Source organism: Dipodomys ordii, unplaced genomic scaffold (genome assembly GCF_000151885.1).
Source record: "Dipodomys ordii isolate 6190 unplaced genomic scaffold, Dord_2.0 Scaffold101, whole genome shotgun sequence".
NCBI lineage: Eukaryota > Metazoa > Chordata > Mammalia > Rodentia > Heteromyidae > Dipodomys > Dipodomys ordii.
The window spans coordinates 3,078,322-3,097,130 of NW_012267317.1; the positions used below are offsets into that span (position 1 = coordinate 3,078,322).

The window sequence follows — 18,809 nt, forward strand, 5'->3', positions numbered from 1 at the left end:
GATAAGAGTCTCATGAAGTTTCCTGCCCAGGCTGGCTTTGAACCTCTATGCTCAGATCTCAGCCTCCTGAGCAGCTAGGATTACAGGCATGAGCCACCAGCGCCCGGCTTTTGCTTCATTTTTAATCATACTAAAATCCATATTAATAGTTTAAACTTTTTCTACTTGATCCCAAGTGTATATAATTTCAATCATGATTACTCTGCATAAAGTGTATTTAGAGAGCATTTGTGTGTACATATGTGTGTCCAAGTATACCTATGTGCTATATTTGGTTTTATCTTTTGTTTACTGAGGTAATAACATATTTTTAATGTTTCTCAGTGATTTTCTTTAATGCTAAGTTTCTGACCCTTTATTTTTCTTATCTCTATATTAAGGGACATATAATTATTACATTGTTGAAGAATGTGTTGAGAATTAAAATAGATTACATGAGATTTCCTAAGCTGATTAAAGTACATAGAAATGTCCATACCTGCCAGGCACCAGTGGCTCACACCTGTAATCTTAGCCTACTCAGGAGGGTGAGATCTAAGGATCACGGTTCAAAGCCATCCCAGCAGGAAAATATTCCTTGAGCCTCTTCAATTAACCACCAGAAAATCAGATGGTGCTGTGGCTCAAATGGTAGAACGCTTGCCTTGAGCTGAATTGCTCAGGGACAATGCCCAGGCCCAGAGTTCAAAATCCACAACAGGAAAGAGAGGGAAGGAAGGAAGGAAAGAAGGGGGGAAAGAGAGGGAAAGAAAGAGGGAGGGAGGGAAAGAGTGAGAGAGGAGGGGAGGGGGGTCCATACCTGGTCGTGGGTAACATGCAATGCACTGAGAAGAGAGAAAGTAAGTGGCTTGGTGTCCAAGCCCTCTCTGATCAGAGGCTGTAAGCTCTAGATTACTGTTTCAATAAATTTCAGCTATTTTACCTAACTTGTATTTACAAATAAACAAATATAGAACATGCTAACATTCTGAGAGGTCATTTTTTTTCTCTTTTTGTTAAAGCAAAAAGCCAGAGATAACAGAGCTGCCTTACGTATTAATAAAGTGCAGATGTCCAATGACTCCTTGAAAAGGCAGCAGCAGCAGGATGCCATCGACCCCAGTGTGCGCATGGATGCAGACCTTTTTAAAGATCCATTAAAGCAAAGAGAATCAGAACATGAACAGGAATGGAAATTCAGACAGGTAGGAGGCACTTACATTATTTGCTTTTTAGATTACACTTTTGCTTTTTGAAAAGAGAGGTATTTATTCCATTATTTCACAATATAGTTCTTAATGCACCATAAGAAATGTTAGTTAAAATATATTTAAATTGATTTGTGAAATTTAGTGAAGTATCATAATAAACAACATACTGCCCTAGGCGTAGATGGCACATACTACAGTGAATAATGATTGCTGTTCCTCAGGAATTTGTAATCTAATAGAGAAGCAATCTGGCCCATACTGACATAAGGCAAATTAATTTTCTATTGCCTCCTATCTTTCCCTCCTTTCCTCACCCGCCCCCTCGTGATAGTTATTTTCTTTCTCAATTTTGATTGTTCTTTATTTTCTATCTCAAAAGCAAATGCGTCAGAAAAGTAAGCAGCAAGCTAAGATCGAAGCCACACAAAAACTGGAGCAGGTAAAGAATGAGCAGCAGCAGCAGCAGCAGCAACAGCAGCAGCAGCAGCAGCAGCAACAGCAGCAGCTTGGTTCTCAGCACCTTCTGGTTCCATCTGGTTCAGATACTCCAAGTAGTGGAGCACAGAGTCCTCTGACACCTCAGCCAGGCAGTGGAAATATGTCTCCCGCACAGACATTCCATAAAGACCTGTTTTCAAAGCAGCTACACAACACCCCTGCTCCCACACCTTCAGATGATGTGTTTGTTAAGCCACAAGCTCCACGGGCTCCTGTTACCCCCTCCCGGGTGCCCATTCAGGAGACTCTTTCTCAGTCTCCTTCTCAGCCACCTTCTCCACAAATGTTTTCACCTGGATCTTCTAACCCCCGACCATTGTCTCCAATGGATCCTTATGCAAAAATGGTTGGTACCCCTAGACCACCTCCTGGGGGTCACAGTTTTCCCAGAAAAAACTCTGTCACAGCAGTGGAAAACTGTGTGCCTTTATCATCTGTACCCAGGCCCATTCAGATGAGTGAGACAACAACCAGTAGGCCATCCCCGGCCAGGGACTTGGGTTCTTCCTCCACACCAAGTAGCGACCCCTATGCAAAGCCTCCGGATACGCCCAGACCCGTGATGACAGATCAGTTTCCCAAACCTTTGGGCCTACCTAGGTCTCCTTTAATTTCAGAGCAAACTGCAAAGGGTCCTCTAACGGCCGGAACCAATGATCACTTTACTAAGCCACCTCCTCGGACAGATGTGTTTCAGAGACAACGGATACCTGACCCATATGTAAGGCCTTTATTGACTCCTGCACCACTCGATGGTGGTCCTGGGCCTTTTAAAGCTCCCCTACACCCTCCCCCCTCTTCTCAGGATCCCTACGGATCGCTGTCACAGGCATCAAGACGACTGTCAGTTGACCCTTACGAAAGGCCCGTCTTGACACCAAGACCCGTGGATAATTTTTCTCATGGTCAGTCAAATGATCCATATAGTCAGCCTCCCCTCACCCCACATCCAGCAATGAGTGACTCCTTTACCCATTCTTCAAGGGCTTTTCCCCAGCCTGGAACTGTATCAAGATCAACATCTCAGGACCCATACTCCCAGCCCCCAGGAACTCCAAGACCTGTCATAGATTCTTATTCCCAGCCCTCAGGAACGGCTCGGTCCAATCCAGACCCCTATTCTCAACCTCCTGGAACTCCCCGGCCTACCACTGTTGATCCATACAGTCAGCAGCCCCCAACGCCCAGACCATCTCCACAGACGGACATGTTTGTTGCACCCACCACGAACCAGAGGCACTCTGATCCGTACGCTCATCCTCCTGGGACACCAAGACCTGGAATTTCCGTTTCCTACTCTCAGCCACCAGCAACACCACGGCCACGGACTTCAGAGGGGTTTACAAGGTCTGCAGGTGCAAGGCCAGCCCTTGTGTCAAATCAGGAGCCTTTCCTGCAAGCAGCACAAAACAGAGCACCAGCTTTATCTAGCCCTTTGGTAAGGCCACCTGATACGTGTCCCCAAACACCTCGGCCACCGGGACCTGGCCTTCCCGACACATTCAGCCGGGTGTCCCCGTCTTCCGCTCGTGATCCGTATGACCAGCCTCCCGGGACTCCTCGGCCTCAGGCTGACTCTTTCGGAACCAGTCAAGTTGTTCACGACGTTGCCGACCAGGGAGGACCTGGCTTGGAGGGGAGCTTCAGCACGTCTGCAAACCCTGCCATGGGTTCCCAAGGGCAGCAGTTCCCCAGCGCCCCCCAGCATCCTGGACCTGTGCCAACCTCAGGAGGAACTGACACACAGAACACTGTAAATATGTCTCAAGCAGACACGGAGAAAATGAGACAGGTAGATAGGGCCCATGTTCCAGATGGCTTTTTAGTTTTGCTCTTCTGGTGATGGTCCTGGGGTTTGAACTCAGGGCTTTTGTGCTTTACCCCCAGTCACCCACCAGCCCTACAGATGTTTTAGATGTCCTATTTGTAGAAGCTATTTCTTTAATCAAGCAGCAACTTTTATCTTTTTAGTCTATAGCCTTTTTCAACTTACATAAAGGAAGAAAAATAACTTGGTAAGATTAACACCAATTTATTGGATTTACTTCATGAATTCGTTAGGAAATCCTTATATAACCCTTATAACTCTAAGCCATATGGCAAAGAAGACCCATATTACCAGTTTTTTAAAATATGATTCACTGGATAGTACATGTAACTAGTGGTTTATCAAGTTTTGAAATACTTAGACATTTAAACATAACCATAGCCACATAACAAAAGTTTAAGGTTTAAAAAGCCTATTGACAATCAGAAATTCTAGTAATTTTTGTTTCTTTTTGTCTATTTAGCGGCAGAAGCTACGTGAAATCATCCTCCAGCAGCAGCAGCAGAAGAAGATTGCTAGTCGCCAGGAAAAAGGGCCTCAAGATACAACAGGAATGCCCCATCCAGTGCCCCTTCCACATTGGCAGCCCGAGAGTATCAACCAGGCTTTCACTCGACCTCCACCTCCCTACCCTGGGAATGTGCGTTCTCCAGTTGTTCCCCCGCTAGGACCTAGATATGGTCAGCGTGGACCCTATCCTCCTGATGTTGCTGGTATGGGGATGAGACCTCATGGGTTCAGGTAACGCTTTTAACTTCCTTCCATGTGTAAATTGCTATTAAAAAAACAAACAAACAGGTATAGTGCCTCATGAGTCTGATCCCAGCTACTACAAAGTCAGCCCAGGCAAAAAGTTCATGAGGCTCTTATGCACTATGCTGTGGTGCATGCCTGTCATTCAGCTACTCAGGAATCATAAAGAGAATTGTAGTTCAGGCTGGCCTGGGCAAAAGCATGAGACCATATCCTCAACATGAAGCAAAATGGACTTGGCTGAACTCTTAGAACATCTGCCAAGCAAGTATAAGACCCTGAGTTCAAATCTCAGTACTGTAAAAAAAAAAAAAAAATAGCCGGGCACTAGTGGCTCATACCTGTAATCCTAGCTATCAAGAGGCAGATATTTGAGGATCATGGTTCGAAGCCAGCCCAGGGAGGGGAATGTCTGTGAGATTCTTATCTCCAAGTAACCACCAGAAAATTGGCAGTGGCGCTGTGGCTCACGTGGTAGAGCGCTAACCTTGAGCTGAAGAGCTGAGGGACAGTGCCCAGGCCCAGAGTTCAAGCCCCACAACTGACAAAAAAAAATTTAAATAACTAAATTGCTATTAGAAGGTACTAGACAAATGGAATTACTACTTATCAAAACATTATTACTGCTTTTATTTATCCATTGTGAGGTAGAATCATTGTTTTCCACTAAGTCATGAAATTCTCTTCCTCCAAGAACTTTAAAGATTCTAGCAGCATGCTCTTTGTTATTCAGAATTAATTGGTATTGTGGCAGTGATTAGGATACAGTTTATCAATACCAGTCAGATCACTGCTTCCAAAATGTAGCTAACACATTATGGCAAGGTATCTTACATGACCAACGATGGGATTTGTCCTCTCCTCAGATCTCTATTCTTTCTATTTTAAAAAAAATATGAACTTGCCCATGTAATTGTAACCCCTCTGTACAGTATTTTCACAATTTTTTTTTTAATTTAAAAAAATATGAAATTTGTATGGTCACTTTCTGATTGAAAGGACAATTCCCTTTAGGAACTTTTTGTAGTGGGATCTGATTGTAAAGTTAGCAGTGATGAATTTTGACAGTGTTTCATTTTTTGAAGTGTTTGTACTGTGGTCAATGCCAAATGTATGCCCTACTTACAGTAAGGAGAGAATTCTTAGCTCATTTCATCTTAGTATCTGTATCTTTGTATTTATCATTGCCTTTATTTTTCCTTTTTCTTCCACCTTAGTTATAATTTATGCCCGTTACTGTGTTTTGTATTTGTTTAATTTCCTGTAATTCTTTCTAGGGTTAGATAAGATAGTCCTATAATGCATATGGTTCATCTTTACAAACTATGCCTACTCTCCTGTTGTGTCTTTTTGCAGGGTGGGGGGAGGTGGAGGGTATTAGTCCTGAGGCTTGAACTCAGGGTTTGGGCACTGTTTCTGAGCTTGCTTTTTTTTTTTTTTTTTTTTTGCTCAAAGCAAGCGCACTTACCACTTGAGCCATAGCTGTACTTCTGGCTTTTTTGGTGGGTAATTTGAGATGAATCTCATAGACTTTGCTGCCAGGCTGGCTTTGAACTTTGATCCTCAGTTCTCAGACTCCTGAGTAGATCAGACTACAGGCATGAGCCACCAGTGCCTGGTTCCTTCCTTTCTTTTTCTTTTTTTTAATCTTATTCTTCTCACTTCCTGCAAGCACATGGGTTTATTAGTGTATCCTGTGGCCATATACCAGTCTCTTTGCCATGTACCAATGCCTATAAAGTCTATTCCAGTTTCAAAAGTCTTTGTGTTTAGCAGTAGTAATCCTTTTTATCTATAATTTAAAACTTCTTTTCCTTTTTTCAACACAGTTCTGAATTCAGCATAATGCTTTAGTATTTACTTTGGTTTTCTTGTTTGTTTCAGATTTGGATTTCCTGGAGGTAGTCATGGAACCATGTCCAGTCAGGATCGTTTTCTTGTGCCTCCTCAGCAAATGCAAGGATCTGGAATTCCCCCACACCTAAGAAGATCAATGTCCGTGGAAATGTCGAGACCTTTAAGTAACTCAGCAATGAGTAATCCAGCTGGGCTTCCCCAGCATTTCCCTCCCCAGGGCCTGCCGGTTCAGCAGCACAACATACTAGGTCAAGCGTTCATTGAGCTGAGGCATAGGGCCCCTGATGGGAGGCCTCGGCTGCCCTTTACTGCTTCTCCCGGAAGCATGATAGAGGCACCTCATCCACGACATGGAAACTTCGTTCCACGGCCAGACTTCCCAGGTCCCAGACATCCAGATGCCATGAGAAGACCTCCCCAAGGCTTACCACCTCAGCTGCAGGCACATCCTGATTTGGAACCAGTGCCGCCATCTCGACAAGAACAAAGTCATCCTGTTCATCCCACTTCTATGGTTATGAGGCCTCTGAATCATCCCTTGGGCAGTGAGTTTTCTGAAGCTTCCATGTCCACATCTGCCCCAGTTGAAACAACACCTGATAATTTGCACATAGCCAGCCAGTCTTCTGATAGTCTAGAAGAAAAACTAGACTCTGATGACCCTTCTGTGAAAGAATTAGATGTTAAAGACCTTGACAGTGTTGAAGTCAAAGACTTAGATGATGAAGATCTTGAAAATTTAAATTTGGACCCAGAAGACGGAAAAGGAGATGAATTGGATACTTTAGGTAATTTGGAAACAAATGATCCCAACCTTGATGACCTCTTAAGGTCAGGAGAGTTTGATATCATTGCATACACAGACCCAGAACTTGACTTGGGGGATAAGAAGAGCATGTTTAATGAGGAGCTAGACCTTAATGTTCCGATGGATGATAAGCTAGATAATCCATGTGTATCTCTTGAAACAAAAAAAAAGGAGCAAGAAGACAAAGCTGTAGTTCTCTCTGATAACCATTCACCACAGAAAAATTCCACTGCCACCAGTGAGAAGATAAAGAGAGAAACTGGGTCTCCACATTGTAAAGAAGAAGCCAGATGTGACATTGAGAAAGGGGATGAGAGTAAAGATTGTGTGAACACTCCATGCTCACAGGCTTCTGCTCAGCCAGACCTGCGTGATGGAGAAAAGACTTCTTTGCTGCCTTCTGGTCCAGATTTGCTTGAGAAGAGAACCAGTGGAGAAAGTGCTGGCTCCAACACCAGTACTGTGCAAGGCTCCTCACCACTGCCCGCTCGGGATGGGACTAACACCTGTGATATCATGGGATCCACTCCTGTCCTTTCACGTTTACTTGCTAATGAAAAGACTGACAATTCAGACATTAGGCCTCTGGGGTCTCCCACACCAGCTTTGCCGGTTTCACCATCTAGCCGTGTGGCAAGTTTACCTCCTGCCTTAATGCCACCACCTGGCCCTCTCTTGGATAATTCCATGAATTCTAATGTAACAATGGTCTCTAGGGCAAACCATGCTTTTTCTCAGGGTGTGCAAGTAAATCCAGGATTCATTCAGGCTCAGTCAACTGTTAACCACAGTGTGGGGACAGGAAAGCCTACAACTCAAAATGTGCCTCTCACAAATCCGTCCAGTACCACTGGCATGTCTGGACCTCAACAGCTAATGATTCCTCAGACATTAACCCAACAGCAGAATAGAGAGAGACCTCTCCTTCTAGAGGAACAGCCTCTGCTTCTGCAGGATCTTTTGGATCAAGAGAGGCAAGAACAACAGCAACAAAGACAAATGCAAGCCATGATTCGTCAGCGGTCAGAACCATTCTTCCCTAACATTGGTAGGAAGTCTGTTTTGTCTCAGAATTATTACTGTAGACCCTAGGGTGGGTTGCAGGAATTTCCTTTGGAATAGAACCCTGAGAATTTTTCTGTTCTTCCTGAAACTTGAAAGTGAAAGCAATTCTTTCTAATTACAACTTGGTTGCAAATCACATACAATTTCAAAACTATTTATGGTATCGTTTCATAGAAGCTTGAGGCAGCTTCTTAGGTGGGTCTGCCAGCCATTATTATCATTTCTGAGTCATGGGAAGATAAATTATGACAAAAAAGTTTGTTTTGTGTACAACAAATACTTGGCCATTTATTTTCAAACAAGTCCCTCATTCCCATTGGCTTAGTAATTTTAAAAATAGTAACAAAGATCCATGTAGTCAAAATGTCTGCCTCTGAGTATGAGAACAGTCAACAAGTGTCCTTGTCTGAAGAATGGAAATACAAGCATTCTAGTGGGTGTATATTCTCATTTTTATGGCCTTTACATTTTTATCAGTACACTTGGTAGACTTCCTGTTTTAACTGACGCCTTTAACTTCAGGGTACGGTTGTTACCAGCTCATAATTCCCTGATGTATTACAGAAACCTGTAGTGATTGTTACAGGGTCAGGTGAAAGAGTCTATAAATAATTTATTAGTTTGCAATAGTTTGTATTACTTCAACCAAGTATTGTGATATCTGTAACTTTAAAATGCACTTCCTTTTTAGATTTTGATGCAATTACAGATCCTATCATGAAAGCCAAAATGGTGGCCCTGAAAGGCATAAATAAAGTGATGGCACAGAGCAATCTGGGCATGCCGCCCATGGTGATGAACAGGTAGGTAAAGATGATCTTTTTCTCATTGGACATCTGAAGGCTCATGGCCTAATTGCTGGCCCTAGAGAGAGCATATAGACACTTTAAAACCTGGAACAGGGCTGGGAAGGTGGCTCAGTAGTACAGTACGTGCTTGAGGCCCTGAGTTTGATTCCTCACACCACATAAGCAGAAAAAGCTAGAAGCAGCAAGCAGCACTGTGGCTCAAGTGGTAGAGTGCTAGCCCTGAGCTGAAGAGTTGAGGGACAGTGCCCAAGCCCAAAGTTCAAGCACCATGACTGACAAAAAAAAAAAAAAACAAACAAACAACCTGAAACATAGAACATAGAAATAAATGACTATTTACATTGGTTGAAGATAATCAGATGTAGTAGACTATTAAGGAGGGCAAACCCAATAAAATAATCATACAAAGATGTGGAAGATTGACTCAATCAATCAGGAAATCAAAACTGGTTATGTAGGCAGAGAGTTTTCCGTTAAAAGATAATGGGGTATTAAGTCATTCAGCTCTAATATAAAATATCCCCAAATTAATTGAATTAGGAAAGAAACTGAAGAGGAATCAATACAGGATAGTTGGATATTAGAAGCTGGAAAGTGTTTTGTGTTAATGCCTAGGAGAAAAGTGAGATTCTGTATTAAAAGAGGGTTATTAGAATTATTAGAGTGATTATGAAATTAATTCTGACCCCTAAGGCTTAAAGCCACACTAGTTTTTCTTAGATTTCTATCAAGGAGCACCATCACAATTATGTAGTAAGCTTTTACATTTAGGTTTCTTTTCTCTGCTGCAGACGTAGTGAATGAGGGTATCTAAGGATGGCCCTGCATGCCTGTGCTTTTGGTGAGACTCCTGCATGGGTTATGCATTTTGCTAATTCTGACCCTCTGTCAGTACAATAAGAAGCGTAAAGCTGCAGATTACCTGAGTAATGTTTGTTGGAAAAAAAATGGTTAAAAAGCAATCTGAGTGGGCTGGGAAGGCGGCTCAGTGGTAGAGCGCTTGCCTTGCATGCCTGAGGCCCTGGGTTCGATTCCTCAGCACCACATAAGCAGGGGAAAAAAGCCGGAAGTGGCACTGTGGCTCAAGTGGTAGAGCGCTAGCCTTGAGCTGAAGAGCTGAGGGACGAGCACTAGCCTTGAGCTGAAGAGCTGAGGGACAGCGTCCAAGCCCAGAGTTCAGGCCCCACGACCGGACCCAAAAAAAAAAAAAGCAATCTGAGTTACTTCAGAATTGAATATAAAAATGTACATAGATTTAAAATAAATATGCTTCAGAGGAATTTCAGACCTTAGCATGTAGTTCTTTTCAGCTGTTAAGATACTCTGGACATAATTAAGAGGTACTTTTGAGAACACAGTAACAGTGGTTTTCAATGATTTTCTTTATTGAGCAGTGTTTGGTACCATTGGTCCCTGTAATGTATTCTCAATCTCTTTCTATCATAGGCACTTTTAGCATCCCATTTTTCTTAAAACATTTATCTGCAGGAAATAAAAACATACATTATTGCAAAGGAAATCCTACATTTGAGACACAGTTACTGATTAAATTGGTGATGTGCTTATAATGCATTAACAAGTTTAGCAGTGAGCCTAATAACTCCTGTAATTGCAGTGTAATGAGTAGCAGTTACCTATTAGGTATCTACAACTCTTGATAGAAAATTGACTAGTTTCCTACTGAAGACAATTATCATACTGCTGATAATATTATAACTCATTTGTACCTTATACCCGCAGTCAGGCTAGAAAGATGTGCTCAGTTTTATTTAGCCTTTAGTTTAAAATTCGGGCCCCAGAATTAGTTATTTTGAGCACCTGGTGCTTTAGTGTGGTATCTCTACCAGGTAGGTGTGTAGTGGTCCTTTGGTTTTTTCCCATGGTTCTTCAGAAAGTGGAACGATGAGCCCCTTCTGAGAACAGTGTGACCCTTTGGGTGAGGACTGCGGCGGTGCACAGCCTCTGTGTTAAGTCACACCGCAGTGTGTGTGAAGGGTGATGAATCCAAGCTCTGAGTAAAGAAGTTTAAAATCTAAACGCTAATAGGGCTCAAAAGCTTTTGTTCAATATTTGGAATGTGTTTTTAAATTGTGTTGTATGCATGTCTTCGTATGTTGAACATACAACTGTAATTGAGAACATACTTTCAAATGAGCCACAATGCTTCTGTAAATTGTTTATGACTTTAATTAGAATACATAACATTTCACCAAAAAGTTTAACCATATAGATTGGTCAGTTTCCAGTTTTTCACTTGCTTTATCATTAGATACAGAGATACAGGGAAATGTGTGAAACATCTTAATTGAGATACATCTTTCATTTAGAATATAATAAGGTAAACAGCTAACAATTCTCTTTTGGATTCCTCCAGTACTAGGGATAGAACGTAGGGTCTTGTGCAGGTTAGGCTAACACTTTACCACTGAGCTCGGTTCACTTAAAAATTTTGTTTGTTTGGTGCCAGTCCTGGCACTTGAGCTCAGGACCTGGGCAGTGTCCCTGAGCTTTTTGTGCTCGAGGCTAGCACTCTACCACTTGTCCTACTTCTGGCTTTTTGATAGTTAATTGAAGATACAAGTATCATGGACTTTTCCTGCCTGGGCTGGCTTCAAATTGCAATCCTCAGATCTCAGCCTCCTGAGTAGCGAGGATTCCAGGTGTGTGCCACCAGTGCCTGGGTTCAATTCATTTTTAATCAAGATTGGAACACATAAAACTTAGTTTATATAACAGCTAAATATTTTTATCCTAAAGGCTTGAATTTATATCATTTTCAGGTCCAGTGAGTCAAGCATGGGGGCACACACCTGTAAAGCATAAGTAGGAGGATTTGGGTCCCAGGCCAACCCCAGGCAAAAACATGAGATCGTATCTATCACAATATGACTGGAATTGTGACTCAAGTGGTAGAGCACTTGCTAGCAAGCAAAGACCTTGTGGGTCCAGTGAAAGCTTTTAAGGTTTAACCTCAGGCAGTAGTTTCTTATACAGCCTTACTGGTCCTTGGGGAGAGATTTACCTAGTCCTTGTGAATTTATGTTTTATCCCAAGCCCCTTGCAAGTACCAAGTCCATACTTGATGGGGGGGTAGAAGGGGAAGAGCCAGTGCTCTTCTTTTTCCTGCATGAGTACCGTCAGCACGTGAGGTCATTTTAGTTGTAAATGTTCCTTGTCTGATACCCAGTGCTTCCCACTTTCAGATTCCCTTTCATGGGCCCTCCGGTGGCTGGCCCACAGAACACTGACGGACAGAGTCTGGTACCCCAGGCTGTTGCTCAGGTAATGCTGCGTGGGTCACTCACTTCTGGAGGGGGTATGGTCCTGTTTCTCCCCAAGACAATCTGAGTGAGGCCCCTTCTAGGGTGGAGTAGTTGCCCTGGACCCTGTCAGAACTCACTGGCAGTACAGGAGCAATAAAGATGTATGATTTTTTTTTAAAACAAAAGACAAGGTTATAAGAATTGGACATCCTTTCTGAAGGTCTGTACCTTCAGAAACAGAAAGGAAGTTACTTGCAGGGAAACTAAGGACTTGGGGCTTCTGGATTTTCATTTACTTATTACTCCTGAAAGACTTCACGTCTTTGGCTTTGGAATTAATCCATTATATTTAACATGTAAAGCTACTGAAACAGTAGGAAATACTGTTTGAATTCAGTCTAATAGATATATTATGGTTTGGCAGAGTCTCTTTATGCTATATTCTGTGTCAAGCAATGCCTTAAAAGTTTAAAAATGCTCCTTTTGTATATTTTTCCCCATGATTGTGTGTGTGTGTGTGTGTGTGTGTGTGCGTGCGCACGCGTGCGCACTTTTGTGCTTGTGCACTGGTACTGGGTCTTGAACTCCAGGCTTTGTACTCTTAGTTTTCCTTTCCACTCAAGGCTGACACTCTACCACTTGAGCCACATCTTCACTTATGTCTGTGTACGTGTATGTGCGTGCACACGCGTGCATGGTCCTGGGGCTTGAACTCAGGGCCTTGACACGGGCCTTGAGCTTTGTTGCTCAAGGCTAATATTCTACCACTTGAGCCACGACTCTGTTTCTGACTTTCTTGCTGGTTAATTTGAGATAAGAGTCTCATGGACGTTTCTGCCCGGGCTGGCTTTGAACCTTGATCCTCAGATCTCAGCCTCCTGAATAGCTGGGATTTTAGGTGTGAGCCACCTGTGCTCAGCTCCATTATTTATCTGCTTAGGGAAAGAAAAAAAAATCTTTCTATTTTTATATCCTTTTGGATTTCTATTTTTGCCCTGAAAATTAGACTTTTGTATTCATCATGCTAATTATTTTATCTTTTCCTTAGTGAAACAAAAGAAACCATTTGGTACACTCAAAAAACATGGGTTTTACAGCAAAGGGTTTTTTTGTGTTTTTGAGGAGATGAGGTGGATATGTGAGGTTCAGTGCCAGCCAAAGCAGCAAAAACATTCAGGAGCTCCCATCTCAACCAGTAGCTTGGGATGATGGCTGTGTGCCTATCATCCTCGCTATGTGGAAAACACAAATAGGAAGATAGAGGTCCAGGCCAGCCCAAGCAGGAAGCAAGAGACCTTATCTCAAAAATAATGAGAGCAGGGGTTGGAGGCATGGCTCAGGTGGTAAAGTGCCAGCCAGTAAGCAAAAGTATCAGATACGGAGTTCAAGTTCCAGTCTTGGATACTACCCCCCCCCAAAAGAGCAAAAATGATGGAGGACATGGCTCAAATGTGAGGGCCAGCTGAATGAGCACAGGACTCTGAGATCAAACTCCAATATCACCATGAAGCAGGTTCTCCTGTTTTCTAATAGTGGTACTACCTGTATTGTTATAAAGATTATACAAAAGACATCCTGATGACTACGATCATTGTAAATTGTTAGCCTGCGCACAGCTTATGTTATGACAGAACTTGTGTCAACTAGGTAGCTAGTTTTCAGAATTCATTTTATGAAGTAGCTGCTAGGGAATTATGAGACAGAAAAAACAGTTTATTCAAAGTTGCCCTCACGGAAGACTATTTAGAAGATGAGACTGATACTTTAAATTCATGTATTTTCCTTTTTTTATTTGTGTGTGTTAGGGAGCTTAGTGGAGTGGTGTGTGGTAAATCTGGAATGTGTGTTTATCAGTTCGGCAGGAGCATGGGAGTACAATTTTGTATGATACTCTTAACAATATTAAGAATATTTGATTTGTTGTAGCATTTTTCAGATGAATGTTTTTTTAATCTCAGGTATTACTGGTTTTCAGCTGAGATCGAACGAGAGTCTCAGAAATTAAGATTGCCACCCCACTGAGTCATCTTAGTCTTTATAAAATTCCTAAATTAACAATATCTTAGAAAATTAAAGGTTTTTTTAAAAAAAATCTATTTTTTTACCATCTATGTAACTTTTCCCCCCTTTAACTGAAGTATGGAATTAAACATATTTGTAAATTTTACTTATTTTAGGATGGCAGTATAACACATCAGATTTCTAGGCCTAATCCTCCAAATTTTGGTCCAGGCTTTGTCAGTAAGTATAAATCTAATAAGTTCCATGTTTTCTGGGGATTGCTTGTGTGCCTTTCTGTGTTTGACTCTCTGAACACGCGGAGGTAGTTAGGAGTGTGGCTGTGAGCCCAGGTGCCTGAGTGCCCTCCTCCTCTTCTCTCAAGCGCCACTGTCCTGTAAGGCATCTTCTCTTCCAGGCATGTATTGTCATTACCATTTTTTCCCTTTGGCTGTGCATGAAGAACTAAAAGATAAATATTTTAATTCAGAAAATTCATCTTCCCCATTCTCTTGAACATTATTGCTATTTTTGTTTGTAGATTGGGCACTTTACAATCTATAAATTAAAGCATTTTTTTACTCATGACAGTCTGCCTAAGTGACAGAGACCTGAAACGGGAACAAGAAGGGACTATGCCCAGTAGGTAGTTGGGTTGCAGCATGGTGTGAAGGTCAGGTATGCAGATGCCACCGAACCCTCTCTGGTTATTCTTAGGGGTCCCAAGATGGTTCAGGATAGTATTTAAAGTTCTCCCCAGACTGAACCTTTCTGAAATCTTCAGACTGTTTAGCTAACTTTTTTCACCATTATCTTTCATTTTGCTCACCTCTGCTCTCCTGGTTCCAGAAACCAGAAAGGCTTTCCTTGCGGTAGGTCTCATTCTACCAGAAGCAGAACTTCTGAAACCTTGTGAAAAAGCCTGTTCTTGAAAAATGCCCTTCAAATTTAGAAGACTAGATTCCAAGTTTATGTGTGTACTGGAACTTCTGGGTTTAGGAACAAACCCAAAGTCTGACCTTTTGAAATTCCCCTACATTAATTATGATTATAATTTGAACCTTATATTTGCATTTAAAACAAGCAAACCACTGAAACCAACTGGCTTTTTCTGGCTTTATTGTGCCCATGGGCTTTGGTTGGATTCTTAATGTATGACAATATTCTGTTATTGATGTTATTTTCATGAATGTCCTTTTAGGATTGTATTTATTCATTTCTTTGTTTTGTAGTGAGTTATAAAGGTATACTCAGAATTTTTCATTACATGAGATAATTTTTTGGGGGACTTGGCATTAGTGGAGTAAAGTGCCCTTAGAAAATAAGGAGAATATTGATACAAGATGAAGAGATGTGTCTATTTGTGGGAGGTGTATGAGCAATCGGAGACAAAAGACTTTTTTTAGCTTTGCCCTTATTTATAAAAATGTTACAAAATTAATAAAAATTATCAATCAATATTCATATTCTCTTATAAAACATATTTCAAGCTTGCCCTTTCTAAAACATTCTGGTCTCCCTCCTTCTGTTCTGTACATTTTCTTTTCACTAGTCACAAAATAGGAAAGCCTTATAAATTAAGGAGAGTTAGCATGGATATGATTACCTAATTCTGCTCTGGACCTTAAAGGGATAGATTTTTGTCTCTTCAAAATCTCTAAAGTTGAATTAGTAAAAATGCACATACAATGTAATAATGTAGTTTGGATAAGTAGATTTGCTAATTTGATAATTCTATAGGTAAAAACATTTCATTAGTAAAAGTCTTCTGAATTTTGAAGACTCGATTTGTAATTTGTATATGTTAACTGATATCCTAAATACATATTCTCTAGCTTTCTTGGTAAAATATTTTCTAAAATCTGCTACTACATAGTTACATAATGTTCTGTCTGATATTTAAATTTTTGTTTTCTAATTTTCTTTTAAATAGTCATGGTGAAACTATATTTCCATACAAAATGGAAATAGCTGTTAATCTTGACCCCTTCTAGAAAATTAACACAGATGAAATTTTGATTGTTTTTCTCCTCAGATGACTCTCAGCGTAAGCAGTATGAAGAATGGCTTCAGGAGACCCAACAGCTCCTTCAAATGCAGCAGAAGTACCTTGAAGAACAAATTGGTGCACACAGAAAGTCTAAGAAAGCCCTTTCAGCAAAACAGCGCACTGCCAAGAAGGCAGGGAGAGAATTTCCAGAAGAAGATGCAGAACAGCTCAAGCATGTCACAGAGCAGCAGAGTATGGTTCAGAAACAGCTGGAGCAGGTAACAGACAGGGTTAAAATGGAAGCGGTCAGCCACTGAACAGCTGCTTTGGTGTATTACCCATTAATATCCTAGGAATTTGGTTGATAACCAGTGGCACACAAAAAGTACAGTGGTCTCAGGCTTCGTAGCAGCCCTGGTCCTCTCTTCCAGGGTGGTGATTGGAGCACATGCCTTGCCAACTGCCTCTGAAGGAACTGATTCTCACCCTAAATAGGAAGGACCGTTTTCACACTTCTTAGCACCACTGGTGACCTTGGAAGAACTTAGTTATTTCCTTTCACGTAGACCATACTCCTGTGTCATGAGTCTTTGGTTTTCCTGGTAGATGAGGTTCAGAGGGGTCTTGGGTCTGATGGGAGGGAGGGAGAATCAAGCCTAGAGGTAGGTGTTTCTTTGGGGTTTGGCCTTTACTGAATGTTTTGCTTCTCTGGTTTCTAGTGGAATTTCAGATAAAGTTTGAACCATTTGGTGATTCCTCCCAGCCCAGTATGTTTTAGTATTCTTCCTTAGTACTTTGGTCTTAAAATACAAGGCCCTGAGCTCAAACCCCAGTACCACATACACAAAACACCACCACCGGGGTGCTGGGGGGCTGGGAGGAACTACCAGAATGGGTCAGGTATGGTGACACATCTGTACTCGCAGCTACAGGAGTGGCTGTCATGGGAGGATTGCTTGAGCCCAAGTCGGAAGTAGCCTGATCAGCCATCTCAGAATTAAAAACAACACCATCACCACCACCCCACAAAAGTAAATAAAAATGGTCCTTGTCCCCAAATTAGAATAATAAATAGCTACTGTAGTTGAAGGACATGTTGTAAAGTAGTCAGAAATGCTAAGAGAAACATGGGTTACCACCTTGTCTGCTCCTGGTGTTCCATGTGCTTTGTATATATCTTGCTACTGCATCCGTCTACTGGAGCTCCTTCCTTGTAATGATTAAACTAGTTAGGAAAGGTTTATAAAACTTTTCCTAAGTTCGTGGGTATAGAAATCACACAGCTACCTGAGAAGAAACCAGAGACTAATTCTGTAAGGTTTTAGGTGAGAAAAGACCATGCAGAAAGAGGCAAAGGTGGGTAAAGGCAAGTTTTACTGGGGTCCACTCCCAGGGGAACTCCCTGGTTGGGGCACTGAACCACATTTTATCACTTCCCAGTGGCCATTGCAAGCTGCTTGCGTATCTACCTGACATCCCCAACGGGTCCTGTTTGGGGATTGCATGGGCTCCCACAGGTATAGTAGTATCAGTAAGATGCACCTCCTCCTGGTAAGCCTGAGAGCAGAGGAGAGTATAACATAGAAGTCATGCCAGGTCAAGTCATAAGCCTGCGTAGGTGATGAAACTCCTTGATAAAGATGGATGGGTCGTTGGAGAGAGAACCCAGGCAGGTCTCAATTTGAGACAGGTCCCCTAATGAAAAGGGAACATGGACCCGCACCGGCCCTCTGCCCCAGCTACCTCCCGCAGAGAAAGAAATGCTCTGCGGCTTAGTTTAGGTGTGAGTCTGGCCAGCATCAGGGGAAGGGAAATCGAAGGCAGGGGTTGGGGCTGGGAGCAGGCACTGGGGGCTGTGGATCAGTGGTTGAGGTAGGGGTTGGCCCAGGGGTCTGGGCCGGAAACAGGCCCTACAGTGGAATCAGGTGGTGGTCATGCTGCAGGTGGGGTCATGTCAAGAGAGGGGCAATGGAGGGAGCTTTTGAAGAGAGGCAGGAGGAGAGGGCAGTGGGGGAGCTTTTGGAGGAATGTTGCTGCACAAGCAGAATTTCAGATGGAGAGCAGAACAGGCAGAGGGAGGGACAGGAGCTCAAGTAGAGAAACCCCTGGACATAAGGAATTTCAGCCCACTTTCCGTCCCTCACAGAAATTGTGGAGATCAGTTAACAGGTTGAAATTTAAAGTCCCATTTTCAGGCCAGTGAGACTGGTTATGGAACTGGCGCGTAGGCCATTCCCTGTTACAGAGGAAGATTAGCTTTTTTGGTCTGAGGGTCAGGTCTTAGGCCTACAGGTTTGAGATTGGCCAATAAGCAACCCCAAGGAGTATGTGGTTCTGGTTTGGAATTTTGGTTTCCTATGGTGCCCAGGCAGCTCGGGGTAAATCTGAGGCTGAAAAAGGCACCCCTGTCTTAGCCAGAGAGATACCAACATTGGAGGCAGACAGGGAGGGTCAGGTGTCCCTGATCATTCCCAGTCACCAAGGCCAAAGGCCAAGAAAGAGACTCGGACAGGAGTTTATGATTTTACAGAAATAGAAGGAGCCAAGTTCCCAGAGACAAAGGGCAGGGACTCCCCCAATCCAAATGTGGTGGCTGTGCAGAAGGCCAGGCTGAGGTCCTGGTCCAACAGAGAGGGAGAGACAGAGACAGAGGTAGAGGCCTCAGTCGGGTTTACATAGATAACCAATAATATCCCAAGCCACCAGCTGGCCATCCGCAGAGGCAAAGGCCACAAGGCCCCTTTTTTTTT

The 18,809-nt window shown here is 42.5% G+C and overlaps 1 protein-coding gene across 1 annotated transcript in view; it reads left to right on the forward strand.

Moving 5' to 3' along the window:
* Positions 1-18,809, forward strand: part of Kmt2c (lysine (K)-specific methyltransferase 2C) — a 157,382-nt gene that overhangs the window by 107,304 nt on the left and 31,269 nt on the right. The window contains exons 32-39 of the mRNA XM_013027213.1: positions 1,002-1,184; positions 1,570-3,480; positions 3,980-4,257; positions 6,154-7,982; positions 8,691-8,802; positions 12,012-12,090; positions 14,249-14,312; positions 16,105-16,337. Coding sequence (XP_012882667.1) covers positions 1,002-1,184; positions 1,570-3,480; positions 3,980-4,257; positions 6,154-7,982; positions 8,691-8,802; positions 12,012-12,090; positions 14,249-14,312; positions 16,105-16,337 — 4,689 coding nt within the window. The remainder of the gene's footprint in view (positions 1-1,001; positions 1,185-1,569; positions 3,481-3,979; positions 4,258-6,153; positions 7,983-8,690; positions 8,803-12,011; positions 12,091-14,248; positions 14,313-16,104; positions 16,338-18,809) is intronic.